Below are 19,464 nucleotides of genomic sequence, written 5' to 3'. Positions count from 1 at the left end.
ATTCCGTGTTGTCACCCAAAAATACCGCATCTTCCACAACTGCCACTTGGCAAACAAAATGTCTATCAGGATCTATTCCAGTGTTGGACATTTCCAGGGTGGTTGAGGAAAGCAATTTTGCTTGCTGAAGCAAGTGAAAATTCACTGGGTTTCTCCTTCTCGGACAAAACCCACAGCAAAGTGTCCCCTCCTCCAGTGTGCAAAGCAGCTCTCTGCAACGAGGGCATGCCTGGCAGGGAAACGGCTCTTGTGGTGAGCAGTCCTTTAGTGACTGATGGCAGTCTGGCTGATGTGGCCAAAGCAGACTCTATTTGTGCAGCAGTTCACACCAACAATACCATTTCCTTGTCTTACACAAAGAAGGTGTCTCATGGCCCTTGCTGGTATTCAAGCCTGAAGACTACACTGTGGTTTTGAGCTTTTGTCTTCAAAAGCAAAACCTCTGCTGTGTATTTGCCAAACCTACCACATACTCCAGAACTGAGACTGTCTGACAGAGACCATCAGAAACAAACCCTTCTCTCACAGCTCTCCTGTAACACCCAATCCAAACCTCCCCTGGCACACTTGGGGCCGTTTCCTCTTGTCCTGTCCCTTGCTCCCTGGGAGCACAGACCAACCCTCACCTGGCTGCACCTTCCTGTCACAGGGATTTGGAGAGAGCGAGAAGGTGCCCCCTGAGCCTCCTTTTCTCCAGGCTCAGCGCCCCCCAGCTCCCTCAGCCGCTCCTTGTCACACCTGTGCTCCAGACCCTTCCCCAGCTCCGTTCCCTGTTTTAGAGGCTCTGGGGCTGCCCAAAGTAACACATTTTGCAGAAGCATGTAACCCTTTGCTGATGAACATGCATATGCCTGGCTAATAAATGCGTGTGCCATCTTGAGCCAGGTGTGCACAGCAGTGTCCCTCTCTTCTCCTGCCAGAAACAGCATCTGGCCTGATCTGGCTGGCACAACTGCCACTCTCACAGGTGCTGCCTAGGAATAAGGTGTCCAGAGCCACGGTAACATCACGCCCCTCTTGCTCCAGCAGCTCCCTCTGAAGCTGCAATTCCTCCAGTGCCTGCCTGTTGACTTCCAGCTCCCTCTGCAGTGATGGGTCTTCTCCCTCAAGTGCACCAAGTCCTCCACTGTACAAGAAGGGGCAAGACAAGTTTTCAATGGAAAACCAGCCTCATTTGCAAAACCAACCTCCATCCCGTCCTGCTGCACCGCCTCTTCCGCCTGGGCTGACGCTTCCTTCAGCTGCTTGCTGTTCTTCTGGCGCAGACTCAAGGCTCCTGCTGCCGGGATTCCAGTGCATTGCTGCACATTTTCCTTGGACTTCTCAAGGTTTTCACAGTCACTGCAGAGACAAGGCTCAGTCAGAAGAAGGAAGAGGCCTGAAGAGCCATCGATCCCATTTTCAACCCTCCACGATGGAGCTGGGGGCAGTGGGCTAAGAAGACCTTGCTCTTTCCCTCCCAAGGAAATCCTCCAGAGGCAAAGGGAAAGGAAGGCAGGATTTTGCCTTCCTTCAGTGAGAAGCAGTGGCTGGACAGGGGCACCCAAAGAACAGAATTCAGGGAAGCAGCACAGTGAGAGGAAGGAGTATTCTACTCCAACATCGCTGTGCATCTCCCAGGCAGCCTTGGGAGTCACAGTAGAGCATGAAAAGCCCTGACAGGACGATGCTCGAGAGCCACACTGAGGCCTACACATGGTAGGGCAGGTGAGTTCTTCGCCCAGAACACCTCTGAACGCCCAGACCTGGACGCAGATTGCCTCTGGAACGCAGGAGGAGGAGGAAGAAACACTCACCTTCTGATTTCTTCCATCAGAGAGTCTATTTGCTCCTGGTGGCTTCGGAGCCTCTTGCATTGCTCCTCCATTTTCTCAAAACCTCGCTGCAAGCGCTCACAATTCTCTGTGGCTTCCCAAACCAATTTAAAGGGATGCTGTGCATCAGTGGATGTCAGAGTTGAGAGGCTGTTCCTGGAGGCTGCATGCTGGGAACGGTCAGTGCCGGTGATGGAACTGGCCATGCTGCCACTGCCGTCTAACAGCACCTGAAAGCCCACATCCAGCTGTTAGTCAGGTACTCTGTTCCTATTCCAAAGTACCACTGAGATGCCTCTTCTGATTCCACAAGAACCAGTGTCCATTCGTGGAGGACCAGTTTCAAATCCGAGCCAGCTCAGCGCAGTTTACTCACCTCAGGGGCTCTGGAGAAACGTCCCTGGTGAGAAAGGCCTCGAGCTCCCTGGAAGAGCACAGGGAAGAGCACACTCAGACTGCATGGCTGCCCCTGAGGCAGTTGCCTCTAAATGCTTCCCAGCCTGGAATTCCAGCTCAGCTCCTTCCTCCCCTCCTTGGGAATATTTTCAGCCCAGTAGGTTGACAGCAGCACAAACAAACATGCTGGAAGGTGTCCCATCACTTCTTAGAGCACCACAAGGGGAATTGCCCAGAGCCCCATCCAACCTGGTCTTGAACACTGCCAGGGATCCAGGGGCAGCCACAGCTTCTCTGGGCAACCTGTGCCAGGGCCTCAGCAGCCTCACAGGGAAGAATTCCCTCCCAATATCCCATTAAACCCTGTCCTGTCCCTGCAGGCCCCTGGCTTAAGTCTCTCTCCAGCTCTCTTCCAGCCCCTTCATGCATTGGAAGGTCACCCTGGAACCTTCTCCAGGCTGGACAACCCCAACTCTTGCATCCCTTTCCCTTGGCACAGGTGCTGCAGCCCTTGGAGATCTTCCTGTCATCCTCGTGGCCTCCTCTGCCCCACCGGGGATCATCTTGGAGATGTCTGGGAGAAACCCATTCTTGTCTCCGGGAAGCGCTCAGGCTGCGCTGTTAATTGGGCTGAGGGGAAGGCAATGAAAGCTGCTCCCTTGTTTGTGCCCACACCCTCCAGTGGGACAAGGACGGAGGAGGAGATGTGGGTGTGCTCTGGGATGGCCAGGAGCCCCCCCATTCCCTCCCAGGCCTGTCCCCACGGCCAGCACCAAAGCTGCTGCCAGCTCTGGAACAGCCAACTGTTAATCCCTTGCTATTCCCAAAGGGAACTGTTCCCAGGGCACAGCCCAGGCCCACCCAGGCCCCTGCTGGGCTTGGCACAAAGAGGGCAGCAGCTCTCTCACTCACCCGCCGGGTCTCCATCTGCCCCTTGGCACGAGCAGTGACCAAATGTCAGTGTCCAAAGGCCGTTGGCCTTTGCAGGGTCTAAACCCCAGTGTCCAAAGGCTTTTGGCCTTTGCAGGGTCGAACCCCAGTGTCCAAAGGCCGTTGGCCTTTGCAGGGTCTAAACCCCAGTGTCCAAAGGCTTTTGGCCTTTGCAGGGTCTAAACCCCAGTGTCCAAAGGCTTTTGGCCTTTGCAGGGTCTAAACCCCAATCTCCAAAGGCTTTTGGCCTTTGCAGGGTCTAAACCCCAATCTCCAAAGGCTTTTGGCCTTTGCAGGGTCTAAACCCCAGTCTCCAAAGGTTGTTTGACTTCGCAGGGTCAAACCCCAATCTCCAAAGGCCGTTGGCCTTTGCAGGGTCAAACCCCAATATCCAAGGGTCGTTGGCCTTTGCTGGGTCAAGAGCACAAGATCAAAGTGCTGTTGGCCGTTGCAAGGTCAAAGCCCCAGTGTTCAGGAGCTGTTGACAGTTGCCAGGCTGCAAACCCCAACATTCCAGGGGCTGTTGATGGTTGCCACAGTGCAAACCCCAACATTCCATGGGCTGTTGATGGTTGCCAAGGTGCAAAGCCCAGCATTCCATGGGCTGTTGATGGTTGCCAGCCTCCAAAGCCCAACATTGCAGGGGCTGTTGATGGTTGCCACGGTGCAAACCCCAACATTCCAGGGGCTGTTGGAGAGGCCCTCCCCTGGCTCTCCACCCATCCCAGCTCACTGCTGCCCCGGCACCTGCACCATCACCCCCACATCCCCACAGCCCAGCTGGGCAGCTGGGCAGGGACCTGCCTCGTAACATGAGTTCAAAGTTGCTGGCCCAGACAGCATCAGTTTTAAGGCTCAGCATTCCTGAGACCCGCATGCTCTTTAGGGATGCGCTTAGTTCCTGAGTCACAGGAATTCGTCTGTCTCCCCTGACAAAGGGGAGGTGTAAGAAAAAGCCTAAAAAGGTTCTTGGTGCTTACAAATATTCATGGAAAGTAAAGCTTTGCATCTAGAACAGCCACATGAGGAGGAAAAATGGTGTTTCAGGGTCTTTTCAAATTCCTACAGAGAAACGCCAAGAGTTGCAGTGTTTAAGGCTCATAAAAGAGATCAAGAATCCCGAGACAGACACAAGTGCATTTTTTTCTCTGCTCTCTGTTTGGCAATATATCACTAGGTCTTCTAGGCAGAAGAAAAGTCTTGCTGCTTATTTCAAAGATTCCTCGTGTCTTGGGGTGACCTTATGATGTGTATCCCATATCGCTGCCTATGCCCAGAAATTAATTTCTATGCCTCTAAACTGAGCACAACTTTTTCAAAGCAGTTTGCAGCTTGTTCAAGGTCACACACAGATAGCGGGTTTTTTTCCAGCTGCGGCAGGGGAGGGAGGAGGCACCCGGCTTGCGGCTTCCCGGTCAGCTTTTGGCCAGTTGCTCAGCTGCTTTTTCTCCGGAGAGAGAGTTGAATTTTTTTTTCCTTCCCTGGAATTTCGGACTTTCTCCCTTTTCCACTGGACTGCTACAATATTAGAACACATCAGGAGGACCTTCCACCGAGCGCAGAGGGCCTGGCCCTGCGCCAAGCCCCAGCTCCGAGGAGACCAACAGGAGGACTCTAACAGTTTCCCAGGTTTTTTCTCCACAGTGAGAGATTTTATTATTTAGCATTATTTTCCTTTTCCTGTGTGTTTGTTAAATAAATAGTTTTATCTCCTTCACTTTCCTTCGAGGAAAATTTATTTTTTCCCAAACCTGGTGGGGGAGGGGTGGTTGTGCCTTCTCTCCGAGGATATATTTCTAAATTTGGCCAAACCAGAACAGCAAGATAGTGTTTTCTTTCTGCTTTTTAAATTATAAGTTTGCCTTTAGAAATTGGACAGCTTAAGTTTATAAACATCTTTTCATATGAAACATACTCTTACTTCTTACAGAGTTTTGTCACGCACCAGCCTCAAATAAATTCCTTATATTATAGGGGAGAATAAGTAGTTTCTTCACTGTGGAGAGTTTAGTAGTCTGTTTAAGGAGAGATTTCATTGAAAGCTAAGTTGGGTTGTTTTAAATCACTTACAAAATGTTTTTGCTATTGTACCAGCAATTCTTATTTATTAATGTGGTACATCATCATATATTTTCAGATTTATACCAGATGTTTTTAGGACCTTCACAGAATTCTGAAACCTGTAAACACAGTGACAGCATTAACAAGGACCAGATGTCCACTGCTTTTCTGGTATAGAAAATAAGAAAGTGGAGGTTTTGAATATCTGAAGAATTCAGTCCTTCGGTCTCGAAATCAGCTGCTGGGTTTCACGCCCACGCAGTTAGTGGCACAAATGCTAAACAAGTTTTGCACTTTCAGATTAATTCTAGCAAGTTTTTCTTTTGCTCCATTTGGGGAAGGAGGATGGCAAGCTCAGATTTTTTTTTTTTTTTGGTAGAGCAATTAGACCACTGATCTTTGTTTCCAGTATCTTAATATTTAAATGGTAGGAAAGTAAAACCCAACATAATTTTTAAAATGAAAAATGTATTGCAATGCTGGTTTTGTAGTGGATTTTTCCCCCTGCATTTCAAACTGCATTGCAACAAAAAAAGTAGTGATTTATCTCAAAACATACAGCAGTACTACTGAGAAATGTCTGAGGCTGAAAAAATGGCAACCCTTACTGAATATTATGGGGTCCTTAAAATCCTTTTCTGTGATTAGTTAGATTATGGCTGTAGCAGAACAATTAAATTTGATTTAGGACATTCCAAGATTCCAACAGTGTAGCCTGTTTTAATGTTCAGATACATCCCTCACAGCACAGTAACTCACTAAGAGATGAAAAATGTTATGAACATAACATGAATTAACAAACCTATGAATGCTGGGTGTAAATTGGCTATTTAATTAAAATGTTGGTTTGCTTTTAATGAGGTGGTCATGACAACCATTAGAGCCTGTAACTTAAAGTGCAAAGAATGTAAGAATTTAATGTAAAATGCTGAAGCACCTAGGAAAGGTCATTTTCTATCTGTAGAATACACATACATGTTGGAGTGAAAGTTCCTGTGGACTCAGGCCCAGAGGAAAGCCAAAGCACAGGGGTTGAATTAAAACTTTTGGATAAGCTGAGGTACATGAAGTCACACCAAAGTGAAATAGAAAGATAGATTTTTAAACTTTTAGTAGAAATATATGCTAAGTGCCTTAAACATTGAAAAGCTGCAGCAGGGACCTTAAACACAGTTCTTGCTGCAGCAGTGTTACCTTTTCACAGAATTCTTTACTTTAGACAAAATAGACATAGAATTATACTGTTCACTTTTTTTAGATGGAGTGTTCACATAAACAATAAGAGCTGATAGAAACTGTATATGCAGATCTGTGTAATACCTGTGTAACACTTGTGTAAGGCTTACGACTGTTAGAATTAGACCAGGATGGGTTAAGAAAAACTGGAATCGTGTTTTAATCTTATTGGTCAATTAACAAATCTAATCCACACTTCTGCAAGTTTAGAAAAAAGAAGAAGCAGCGGTTTTCTGCTTGCTGTTTGCCTGCTGCTGCTTCTGTTGCTGCTTGGCCTTATCATGTACCCCCTTCGAACTCTGCCTTCAGAAAGCTATGAGACTATGAAATAAAGAACTTAGCAGAAAAGCAGCCTCCTCTGCTCTTTCACCCTCATCTGAAAAGGAAGGATATCCCATCAAAAGCTCAACACATACATAGTGAAGATATTTGACATTTTGAGACGTAGTGATGCACCAGGTTCTGCAGTGATCAGAAATACAGCAGGTACTTCACAGAGTAATGGAAATTCCTTCCCTAAAATCATTTACAGTTTAAAGTCCTGAAAACATTACTGACAATAAAAAGTACATCTGCCACCTTTCAGCTCACGTTACCATTGTCCCTCTCTTCCCTTTATTGTTCCTAATGCTCCACTCTTGCTGCCTTTATTCTTCAGCCAAGTGAATTTAGTTTAACTAAGAACACATCCTCTAAAGTTTTTCCTTTTTTTTTTAATGGAAGCAGGATCAGGTCAGAGAAGTTTAGAACACAAATTTGAAACATTCAGCCTTCTGCTAAAACTCTTCCTGATTAAGTATGAAAGTGTAAAAGAAGGTTAGCATTAACTGTTCACAGGCAGTTGCCATTATTAAATTGCATAATGAAAGGCATTTTTGGATAAAGCTTTTCAGTAAATACTTTGCCTATAATTGTTCCAATGCAAAAGCTCCGACATTTTCAGTATTCCCATCATCAATATACTCCCTCTATTTCTCTTCTCAGGGATTTAAAGTATTTAAATTGCAAAACAAAATCCTATCCCTATTGGCCACAAGGTTCTAAAAATGAGGGCGATGGGTAAAGAAATAAAGTCAAATCTGGCTGCAATACTTCATATCATCATTAGAGCGAAAGAAAACTAACATTATGAATTTCCAAGCAATGAAAAGGAATGAGAGAAGATCGGGAAAGAGTAACCAGAATATCAAGAGGGAGTGGGAGGTTGGGGGTTTTTATGTTGCATAAACCCAGCAGTAAATCCCGTGCCAACCTGTAGCTGCGTGGATTTCAGTCCTTTTGACTGCTTCCAGTGAAACAGCATCCTTTGATTTCACAGACTTTCAGAGCAACCATTTGGACACCAGACTTCTCGAGCCTAAAGGTAAGACATTCTCCTGAGCTATAGCATTATTACACCAAAATGCAATGCAACAACTCAGAATATTTTACTCAAAAGCATAAATCAGGTTGGTTTCACTTTCACTCCATGCATCACTTCTCCCACTGCCAGCACTGGGGTTTCTCTGAATGGTCTCCAAACATGCCTGTCTTCTCCATTATTTATCACAGAAAAAAAAATAATTTTATAGCAGTGCAGCCCTGCAGAACCAGTAGCAGGGGATGTGCCACTGAAATAATAAAGGTCTTAAACTGCTTTCCACTGACCTTTGCAAAGACAGATGTGCATAACCTGGTATTTCTGGGATATTTGTTACATCTACTCCCATTCAAAAGCAAGAACTAATCAGATATAACCTGTTTAACCAAGCTGGCTGCTTTCAGGAGGGATCAGGAGCTCAGATCAGAATCTGAGAATCAGAGACCTCACTGAGTGCTGGTAGCCCTTCTGCAAAGAAACTCTCATGACTCATTGTATTGTTCAAATCTCATCTTGTATGATGCTTCAGACATATCATTCCTATGTTTTTGCTTGTTGTTATCCATTTTCACACATATGGATAAGAATTTTCTTGATAGTGATAATTTGCTCCCTTTTTAAAACATCTGGTGTAAAATCTGCGGACTTCTATTCTGATGTTCCTTGTACTGAAATGCCTTTGCTCTTTGGCAGCTATTTCACATTTGCCTTCCCAGGTTTCTAATGAATGTCTGATTTGACATGGCACTGACTTAAATTGATTCCAGGCACTTAAACTGATTCTCAGGGCACTGAGTCCTCCTTGGTCAGTCATTCTCGTTGAAGATGGAGGCAAAGAATGGCTGATGGCGCAGTGGGGTCTCAGTGCCCTCTTCTGGAGGACCATGATTGTGAGATCGATCAAATCCCAGTTGACCCTGAGATTGTGCAGGATCTGCTGCCCCAGATGGATCCCTAAAAATCGGTGGGGCCTGATGGGATTTGTCCAAAAATCTTCAAAGAGCTGTTAATGTCATTGCAGAGCCTCTCTCAATTTTTGAGTGATTTTGGGAATCCAGAGAGGTCCCAGCCAACTGGAAATAGGCAAATGTTGTCCTGATTTTCAAGAAGGGCAAGAAGGTGGACCCTGGGAACTACAGGCCTGTCAGTGTCCCTTCAGTGCCCACTAAAATTGTGGAAAAAGGTTATTCTAGGAAGTATTGAAAAACAGCTGGAGGACAATGCAGTCATTGGGTCACAGCCAGCATGGCTTCATGAGGGGAAAGTCCTGCTTGTCCCAGCTGATTTACTTCTATGGGAGTATGGAACAACACCTGGTCAGTCTAGGAAAGCCAGTAGATGTAATTCTTTTGGACTTCAGCAAAGCTTTCCATATTGTTTCTCACAGGATGTCCATCCCACCTGTGGATAAAGACAAGGAGGCCACAAGGATGGGGAAAGGTCTGGAGGAGCCATAGGAGGAGCAGCTGAGGGCACTTGGTCTGTTCAGCTGGAGAAGAAGAGCCTGAGGGGAGACCTCATTGGGGTCTTCAACACCCTCCCAAGGGGCAGCAGAGGGGCAGCTCTGATCTCTGCTCTCTGTGACCAGTGACAGGACCCAGGGAACAGCTGGAGCTGTGCCAGGGGAGGGTCAGGCTGGGTATCAGGGAAAGAAAGGTTCTTCCCCCAGAGGGTGCTGGGCACTGCCCAGGCTCCCCAGGGAATGGGCACGGCCCCGAGGCTGCCAGAGCTCCAGGAGCGTTTGGACAGCGCTGCCAGGGATGCCCAGGGTGGGGTTGTTGGGGTGTCTGTGCAGGGCCAGGGGTGGGACTGGATGAGCCCTGTGGGTCCCTCCCAGGTCAGGATATTCTGTGATTGTGTTCTATGGTTCTGTACACACGTATTGTAAGTAGAGGACTGCATCGCACCTGGGTCTGGAGCACAGTGCTCTATGTGTGCTCTATGTGTGCATAAAATAAGATAATAATTCCTGCCCTGCTTATTTTCTTCTACCATGTGATCCCTGCCTTAGACTGAACTGTTTCAGAGATGTGTTTGATCTCCATTACAGTGGTTGGGTTTCTTGAAAGCCACCAGGACAAATTAATCTCTTAAATTTCCCACATTTCTTGTTGCTTTTGTCCTGCCTTGACTAGCAAGTTTTGACAAGTAAATTATAAGATTAATAGCCCTTCTCATATGGGACTGATTGAGAAAATGAGAAGCAGCTTCAAAGCACAAAAGACTTATTGTCTCAAGAAACATAGGTGATCTTCGGCAGTGCTGAACCCAATTATCCATATCTTCTTTGGACAATGTTTTAAGCTAATTACCCAGAGTTTACACCAATCTGGATATGAATTTCATCTTGTTCCAATCAACTAGAACTTTTGTTCTTTGGCTTTGCTTATCTCAACTGCAGTGAATTTCACATCTAAGTTAATGCTGGGTTTGTTTTATTTACATCGCAGCAGACTCATTAGATGACCAGTACAAGATGCTTCATAACTTGATATTGCATATTATTCATGCTGTCATTTAATATTAGAAGATGAAAGAAAGTTATTATCAAGTACAGAGGTTTTAGAGCTTGTTCTTCCAGGAGAAGCAGCCTGGATTTAAAAAACCAAACCAAACCAAATCTCAAAGTGTGAAAATGCTGAAATTTGATTTTGCTCCGTCAGGGTTTCCCATCCTTGCACTGTTCTGCTGCCCAAAAACTCATATTCTTTTTCCTCTTAGGAGTGAGCAGCACAACCATGTGAAATCTCTAAGAGGCCCTTCAGATGGTCCTTCATTAAATACTTTTAGATCACCTGATGATATTGGCATGTCACAGAAGCAGAGAATTTTCTGCCTACTGAAACCTGTGGCAGACTTGTAAACAACAGCAATTTTAATTTCACTTTCTTATTTATATATTAGAAAAAAAAACACCTTTTAAGCCAAGATGGGAAAGTTTTCAGAATAACAATGTTTTCCCAATAAAAGCATTAGCAACTGAGATTAAAGTTAATAAATTATTAATAAATTAAGATTCTTGCACTGTACTACAAATGCAGCAAACCAAGGAAGGCTCAGCTGCTTTTTGTCACAGGAACATGGCTCCAAAAATCAAAGAGACGTTGCTGTGAGAAGTCAGATCTCATATACCCATGCATCGTGGTTTGACACTGGTCAAACGCCAGGCACCCACAAAAGTCACTCGCTCACCCTCCCCTGCCACAGCTGGGCAGAGGAGAGAAAAGATTTAATGAAGGCTTCATGAATTAAGGACCAGGAGAAGACACTGCAAGGGCAAAACAGACTCAACTTAGAGGTACAAAGTGAATTTATTACTAACAAAATCAGAGGAGAAATAAAATAAACCCTTAAAAACCACCTTTTCTTCCCCAGCCCCTCCCTCCTTCCCACCGACAGGGCAGGGAGACAGGGCGTGGGGGTTTCGGTCAGTTTGTCACCCAGCGTTTTCTTCCACTGCTCACGGAGAGGAGCCCCTCCCCTGCTGCACCGTGGGGTCCCTGCCATGGGAGAGTTCTCTGTGAACTTCTCCAGCGTCGGTCCACTCTCACGAGCAGCAGTCCTGCCAAACCTGCTGCACTGTCAGTCCCTCCCATGGGCACACAGTCCTCCCAAAACTGCTGCACTGTGGATCTCTCTTTCCACGGGCTGCAGTCCTCCAAGGCCAGGCTGCTCCAGCCTGAGAGCAGGGCTCTCTCTCTCCACCAGGACTCCCACTGGATCCCAGCCTCCTGCAGGCATCCACCTGCTCTGGCACGGGCACCTCCCCCAGGGGCTGCGGGTGGATCTCTGCATCCCCCGGGGATCCCCAGGGCTGCGGGTGGATCTCTGCACCCCCCGTGGATGCCCAGGGGCTGCGGGTGGATCTCTGCATCCCCCGGGGATCCCCAGGGCTGCGGGTGGATCTCTGCATCCCCCGTGGATGCCCAGGGGCTGCGGGTGGATCTCTGCATCCCCCATGGATGCCCAGGGGCTGCAGGGGCACAGCTGCTCCACCATGGTCTCGCCATGGCCTGCAGAGGGGAATCTCGGCTCTGGCTCCTGGAGCAACTCCTCCCCCTCCTCCTCCTTCTCCACTGACCTTGGTGTTGCCATGTTGTTTCTCTCACATGTTCTCACCTTCTCCTCTTCTCCTCTTCTCTGGGTAGAAAAGACTGTGCCCCCACTTTGTTTTGATTTACTTCTTAAATGTGTTAGCGCGGAGGCGATACCAACCTCTCTCATTGGGCTCAGCTTTGGCCAGTGCCAGGTCCACCTTCAGAGCCATCAGGGATTGGCTCTGTTGGATATGATGGAAGCTTCCAGCAGCTTCTGACAGAAGCCACCTCCGTGGCCCCCCCGCTACCAAAAACCAGGCTGTGCCAAACCAACATACCATGAAAGACTTCAAATCCTTTTATGAGACAGTACCAGGCCATTAAAACACGTGATCTGTAACAATCCACAGACTGTTCAAAGGACTTTGCAGATGATGGGTGCACGCTCACCCTGGTGTGAATGCAAACAGACCCCATGTGCACCCAGATCCTTGTGGGGACTCTTTTTGTCCCATCCCATTCCTAATGCCACTAATTGCGTCTGCAGGGAGATGCTCAAGGGGAAGGTGCAGGGAGGAGGTGGCACGAAGAACAAAGGAGGTGATCAAAAAACAAAGAGGGATAAAGGGCATGGTGAGGGAGCCACAAGAAATTATGAGAAGGTGGAGAGGTTGACAAAATGGGGAGAATTGAGAAAGATCAAAAAGCATGGATATTAGGGAAAAATGAGGTGAATAAAGGAAAGACAGATAAAGACCAGTGGATGAAGGAGAGTCTGAAAACATATCAGAGAGGAAAGGAAACTGCTGGCTGGGACAATTGGGGAAAACAAATACCATAGAGGAAAATATTCATGTACAAAAGAGAAGGAAGAAAAGCCAAGATGTGCTAGCTATGGAGTAAGTGGAATAAGAAAAGGCAAAATATGTTGATTTTGTTGTAAATGCAAAAGAACAGAAAATAAAAAGAGCCAAACAGGGAGAAGAATGAAACACTGACTGAGATAAAGCCAAAAAAGAGGCCCAAATGTGCTCACACACCAAATTTTTACAAGACTGGTACACTGAATGGAAACCAGGCTTTCTGCATCACATCTGACAACTCAAAACACACTCCACCATGACAGTGGAGTTTCTTTACAAAGCAGCACAGAACAAATCCCGGGGATTTATTTATCTTTTAAATGAGAAAATTAACTGCATCCCATAAATGTTTGCAATATAATGACATGTAAATTCAGGGCCTTAAGACTGGAAGGAAAGCTAAGAACAGAATTTGACCCTAATTTTTATAACAGCAGTGTCTGAAACATAGTGGGTTTGTAATGGGAAATTTAGACTAAGCTTTTATTTTAAGTAGGATTTAAAAAATCATAGAATTTTCAACTTGAACTTTGAAATTGCACTTCCAAAAGAGAGGCTGCTAATGCTGTAAATTCCCCTGCAGACATCAGCACATAAAGTTTTGTAATTGAAATGCTTTCAGATGAAGGATTTGGTTGCTGTTGAAGTTTTTCATCTTATAAATGCCAGTTTTAGAAACTAACATCCCAACCCTCTGAAATTCAGCCAGTTCTACCACTGTGCCTCATTTTAAACCCATCACCCAATAAAAGTGAAGCAGAGAACGAGGGAAAGAATCTCTCAAGAGCCTCAGAAATTCCATATGTTCATGCAAGTCTGTGTCCCCCCTCCTGTTCCAGGTGTCTTCCCACAGCTCCTCTGAGAAGCTGCTCTGAGCACCACTCAGGTATTTTTCCTCATCAACTTCCTCTCCACCTGGTCCCTCAAACGTTGCTTCCCAAGCACTCACAGAAGTCCCATTTTGTCCCCCACATTTCTGGTGGCCGGACACATCTTTCCTTCACGCAGGAACTCCGTTGGTGGGTAATCCCTAAGTGTCCCAGGATCCCAGCCAACATTCTGGATGCTTTTTGGAAAAAACACAGGCTCAGCACTGTCTCCTTTAGCAGATGTTCTGCAGTCTAAAACTCTGCAACATCGCAAACTGCTAGTGCCTTCAATCAGAAGTAGTAAAAAAGAAAATAAACAACTTTAGATACTTACAAAATTTTCCAGTCTGGGGGTTGCAAGGGGTGGTTCCTGCCCCAAGGCAGCAATTCCCATGTCCTCATGGGTTTTTTGCAAATTTTTCAAGTCTTGTAAAGTCAGCTCGTGTTCCTTACTATCATTTTCTCACCTAAACTACCACAGTTTGGGATGCTGACTGAGAGAAACAAAAAAAAAGTAATAAAAAGACCTCCCAAAAAGGCATTTTTCCAACCCCAGAATAGTCCTGATGAGATCCTCAGCACTAAAAATACAGCCTTATTAACAAGACAGAGAAATGCAATGGGACTGCAGTTTTATTTCATATTAGAGCTTCAACCCCTCAGGCAACTTCTATTATACAGCCACTCTTGAGGCTGTTGAATCAAATTTGATCATTCAGCTTCTGAAAAATCCATTGCTGCTTTGTCATTCCTTCCTGTGTGAAGCTTTTGGTGCCCCAGGCTGCAAACATGAGCAGTCAGCAGCTAAAGAGCTCTCAACCATTCCTCATTTCTATCTATTGCCTTGCACAGAACTTATCCAAGTAGGCATAAAAACCCCAAAACTTCAACCCTCATGGCACTCATAACATGCACATGGCTGCAAAACGGCCAACAAAAAGTATTAGTATACATGAAGATGTGTAATGAAACCCTTGGAATTATAAAGGGACGTGTTTGATATGTTTTGAATAATTACATCCACATTTGGGTAAACTCGTCTGGTCTTTGTACATGCCTTATCAAGCTTAAGAAGAAAAATCTTTCCTCCATGCTGCTTTGACTTTTAGAGACTCCACAGAACTATCTCATTAGAATGGAGTTAATGAAAAACTCCCAGTTTTCCTGCTTTGGGAATGGCTGAGGAGCTGCTCGTGCAGATGCCCAGCGTTCCCAGTGATCTTCCCAGGGAACGAGCCTGCCGGACAGGGAGTCCTGCACCAAGGAGCCCAAAAAAAGCACCAAGGAGCCCAAGTGGAGCACAGCGGATGGGGTTTATCAGCAGGTCTTTTCCTTCCCCTCCTATCTGTCCTTTTCTACCTGAGTGACAGGAAAATCTCAGCTGGAATTGCCTCTGTCTGAAGACCCAGGTCAGTCCTCGTGGGTTTCAAATGGGAGGAAAAAGGAGGGGCTGAGGCTCAACGTTCTACTGGTTTTTTTTTTTCCATGAGACAGCAAAGAGAGAAGGAGAGTGGGAAAAAAAGGGAGGCTGAGGTGGGGAGGGGAACTGAGAAAAAGCAGAGATTGAAGTAGAATAGACCGGCCATCCTCACAGGGACTTGGCCGACGCCGCTGCCGTGCGCCCAGGATAAGGCGGGGAGCGCCGCGGTGCCGAGGCCGCTGCCCTGCGGGACACGGGGAGCAGCGCCCGGCTGCGCGCCAGGGCCTGGGAGCGGCACAGCACCTTTCTGCTGCGGTAGGAGCAAACCCTTGAAACCCTTCTGCAGGGCATTCCCTTGCGCTCTCTGTCCTGGGCCGAACCGCTCCCGTGTTCCTGCTGCGCCGGGGAGATTTGCCTCCCCTTACCTCAGATCAGTCCTGCAGATCTCCCTCGCGGGTCTGGCAAGCAGTGAAGTTTTAAAACTCTCTTGTTATTTTACCATTTTGCTCTTCTGCATTTATTTGCTCCGCTTTTCTGTTCGACTCCAAATCTTTCTTTTCCAGGCACTGCCTGTGGTTTAGGTTGTTTGGATTCTGTTCGGTGCTTCTGCCTCTTCAGGTTTTTTTCTTGCAAATTTTGCTTTTTTTGTTTAGTCTACTTGTAAGTCTTTTTTCCTGAAATTATTTTAGATGTTATATTATCCGTGTCCACTCTTTTATTACATGATTTTAACATTAACAACGTACCTTTCCTAAGCCGTATTTTTACACTGTTCCAATTGATTAGTGACATTTTTTTATTCCCCTAAGTGCAGTAAATAAAATTATGATACAATGTTGAAATAAATATTTTCCTGACGCTTTCAGAAAGACAAGGGATTAGATTTTATCTATTTTAGGAATGATACTATTTCTCTTTTAACATCAGACTGTAATTATTTTTCTAACTTGCCCTGTCAGTTTTCTCTGTAGCACCTCATAAAAACTAATCCTACACTACACATATCCCGTTCTCCAGTCCTCTATTAGTATTCTTAATATTCTTTCATTTTGTGCGAGTTCAGCAAGCAACGGTTGCTTTACACAGTTAACAAGATACACAAAATGCAGAGATCATTTCTGATTGCTGTTTGCAGCACCAGAATTTTTCTTTCAACATCAATTTCTGCAGCAAATCTATCAATTTCATAGTTCCTGCAATCACTGGAAAATGAACAAATTTATGGGTCATATTATTACAGTTGTTATTTTCCAAAAAAGATTAATTTCTTTCTGTTGTCCAGATTTTTGTCTATTTTTCCCTGCTTTATTTCTCCATCTATACTTTACAGCTCTCTTTCTGCTGCTTTTCAGCCACACTGCGAAGGCAGAGGAGAGCTCACTGTGTTCTAAAGTGCCTTTGCTGCTGTGCCTGGAAATTTCAGAGTTTCTGGGCATCTTCTTAATGTGAGAAACTCTGCCCGAGCCAGGGAAGGTCTTGCAGAGGCATCACTGCTCTGCTCCCTGCCTGCCCCTTTGGAATCCTGGGCACTTCATTTGGATAGTCTGAAGTCTCTCATTTTAGACAGTTAAACCAATATCTATCAAAAAAAGGTCTTTTGATGCTTATTAGTGCTTGAGAGGGGATTTTTGTCGTTTGGTTTTGTGGTGGTTTGGAGCCTTTTTTGTTGGTGGTTTTAGTCAGGTTTGGTTTTTCTTTGGTTATTTGTTCTGGTTTGGGGCTTTTTCCCCCCCAAGAACATCACGTGTTTGCTTTACAGATATCAGAGTTTCACTTCCTGATCCATCTCCCACTTCACAGAATAATTATTTTTTTCCCCACTGAGGCAGGCTCAGAAAGCTTTCACAGCATTCCAGTCCAAATGCAAAAATACACAAGTGGTAACAGAGTATTTTCCCTAGTTATCTCCCCTTTTTCTTGTACCTAAAAACCCCAATTCACTGAAAACTGAAGGATTTTGCCAGCTTAAATATGGATTTTTTTTCTTTAGCACTCCCTTCAATCTGTTACACACAGACACAGAAGGAGAGATACACACGTGAATTAGCCCCCAGTATTTTGCAGACTAAACACCTACTAAAACCCTCGACTAAATAATTAACACCTTGTTAATTAAGAGTGCATGCTCATGGAGGATGTTTGCATAGAAGAAATATTAACTTTCTTATTTTTAACATATGACCAACCTTCCTTTTAAAAAGCAAATTTAATGGAAAAAAACCCTGAACCTGAGTGGAAGAGTCTTATTTTTTTTCTTTCAAATCACACAATTTCAAATTTCTTTCCTTGGGTGGTTAAACTTTAATATACTTAGTGCAAATTAAATAAAATTTCAGTGATTAGGAAAGAGAAGGCAGCACTCCCTGCAGGGAACACTCACTACACCTTTTCCATTTGCTTCTCTCTGCATTTTGAAATGCTCACACCATTAAAAAAACAACCTAGGATAATGAAAAAGGCATTACATTACAGATAGTATTGAATTAAGCATTTCAAATCCATTCAACATTATAATTTTATCTGTTTAGCAAAATATAAAATATGGGGTTTGTCCTGACAGTAGAAATATCCCAGTTAAAAATGTCTGGGTGTGCACACCAGCATCTTCCTATCTCCCAGCAGAGCAAAACATTAAATTAATTTTGCCATGAACTTTTCAAAAATGCCCATAACTGAGGCATTTCCTGCACCAGTGAAAAGAAGCCCTAGAAGGCTGCTCGGAGCAGCTGCAGGTCCCAGGTCCAGCTGCTCATGGCAGCAGGGATGTTCTTTTGGGGGAACACTCTGGGAAGGCACAGCTGACAGAGACATCCATGGTTTTTGTGGGTGGGAATGTACTTGGTTAAAAGCAAAATTAAGAAAGTGGCCCATTCCCAGTGGGGAACCATCCAGTGGCCCATAGTGAATCATCAGATGTACAGATATATAATATGTTCCTACATATATATATATATATAAATAATATCTACTTATAGATTATTTAAGATTCACTCTGAGCTTTTAATCATTTATATGTTGAATTTCAAAGCTTGTTCTTTCAGTATATTCCTTAGATTTTGAAATGGGCTGCTTCAATAGGTCTGACTCAATACCTGACACTCTGGATGTAACTTATTTTCCATGATCTAAAGTGGTTTCAGAGATATCAAAATGTAAGATAAAGAAAAATTTAATTAAAAATATTTTTTTTTAATGAAAAATAAAATTTTTTAAAAGTTAAAAAAAAAAAACACTTTGACATAAATAAGTAGAGAGGTAGGTCAAGTTGGTGGGAAAACCATAGTGGTAGTGCCATAACTGTAAAAGCAACATCTTTGTCTCCACGACTGTATGTCTCCAAAATTCCAGAGCTGAAGTGAACATCCACACTCCTGGCACAGCTTCAGAGACTGGTAAGATCCTAAATAAAACTGAAGTTCTAGTCATTAGCTAGCCCATAACAAAGACAATGATGTAATTTCCAGCAATTTTCGCTTAGAAGCTGTATTTCTTAGAAAAATCAAGTTTCTGTAGTAGAAAAGCCAAAGACAGAAATTCTAAAGTATGGTTGTTACTGAACCAGAACAGTCCAAATCCTGGAAATGTTTTGGACCTGTCTTCTACTTCTGGCAGCTTCATCTCATCAGAGCTTTGTCATCTTGCTTGAAAACCCATTTTTCACCCCATTCTCATTCTAATCCTGCCAAGCACACTCAGGAACTGAGACACTCTCCATTCTTCCTTTGGAATTCCAGGAACTGAGCTTTGGGGGCTCTTTTTAGACCACTGAAACCCAGACATGGTGCCCTACATGTGGCTCCTCCTCTCAAGTACTTTCACCCTGAGTAAAGCTGTGATAACTTCAGTGTCAGAAAGAGAAAACGTGTGGGTAACATGGGCTCACCAGGCGAACCAGACAGATTTCTGTCTGGCCATGGCATCGGCAGCAGATCCATTTCGCACATGTCTAATTGGCGTGCCATGGATCTCACTCGAGGACACGTTTCAAAAATGGGTGACAGATATAGGGAAAATCAATGAGGAAGTGGAGCAACAAATGCAAAGCAAAAGAAGCCGGGGCGAGTGCTTAGGTTGTTGGTCTAGTTATTGGCACTCCTTGCAGCAAACCCGTATTATTGCCAATTTAGCAAAAAATGCAACCTTGCCTCTTCAAGAGCTACAGCTTTATGGGTCCCTTCTTCCCAGTACTCTTGTTAACGTAACACCATGGACCAACTGTTCCAATGTGGCGCCTCCAATGCAATATGCCAATGGGTCTGGGGTTTTCTCCTATGGAGATCCTTGGGAGGACTACCAGGCACGACAAGGCATGGTCTCCTTTCCATGGAAACAGAACGTATCAGGACACTCCATTGGAGGCTGGAACGTGCCGGCCATGCTGGGAGGAGCTGAGTCTATTGACACAACCGGAGGAAAGATTTCACCTCCTGGAGTGTTTTTGATATGCGGAGATAGAGCATGGAATGGGATTCCACATA

The 19,464-nt window shown here is 45.0% G+C and overlaps 2 protein-coding genes across 5 annotated transcripts in view; one reads left to right on the top strand and one right to left on the bottom strand.

Moving 5' to 3' along the window:
* Positions 1–103: 103 nt before the first annotated feature.
* Positions 104–3,885, bottom strand: LOC121675561 (flagellar attachment zone protein 1-like). Its single transcript, XM_042051126.1, has 4 exons — positions 3,123–3,885; positions 2,191–2,238; positions 1,797–2,044; positions 104–1,341 (listed from the first exon to the last, which is right to left on the bottom strand). Exons 1-4 carry the CDS (start codon positions 3,135–3,137, stop codon positions 975–977), a joined length of 678 nt encoding a protein of 225 aa, XP_041907060.1. The 5' UTR covers positions 3,138–3,885; the 3' UTR covers positions 104–974.
* A 3,784-nt stretch (positions 3,886–7,669) lies between these two features.
* LOC121675568 (agouti signaling protein) overlaps positions 7,670–19,464 on the top strand; it is a 34,467-nt gene continuing 22,672 nt past the window's right edge. For 2 of the 4 annotated variants that reach the window (XM_042051151.1, XM_042051159.1), the window contains exon 1: positions 15,089–15,301. The gene's annotated coding sequence lies outside the window, so the exon portion shown is untranslated. Of the gene's footprint in view, positions 7,801–14,772; positions 14,976–15,088; positions 15,302–19,464 lie in introns of those variants that run through there. The other 2 variants (XM_042051143.1, XM_042051135.1) reach the window with 2 other exon arrangements.

This window comes from Corvus kubaryi, unplaced genomic scaffold (assembly GCF_017639235.1).
Source record: "Corvus kubaryi isolate FWS band 111438036 unplaced genomic scaffold, C.kubaryi_AGA036_p1.0 134, whole genome shotgun sequence".
Lineage (NCBI taxonomy): Eukaryota > Metazoa > Chordata > Aves > Passeriformes > Corvidae > Corvus > Corvus kubaryi.
This window is presented reverse-complemented; position numbering and strand designations above follow the sequence as displayed.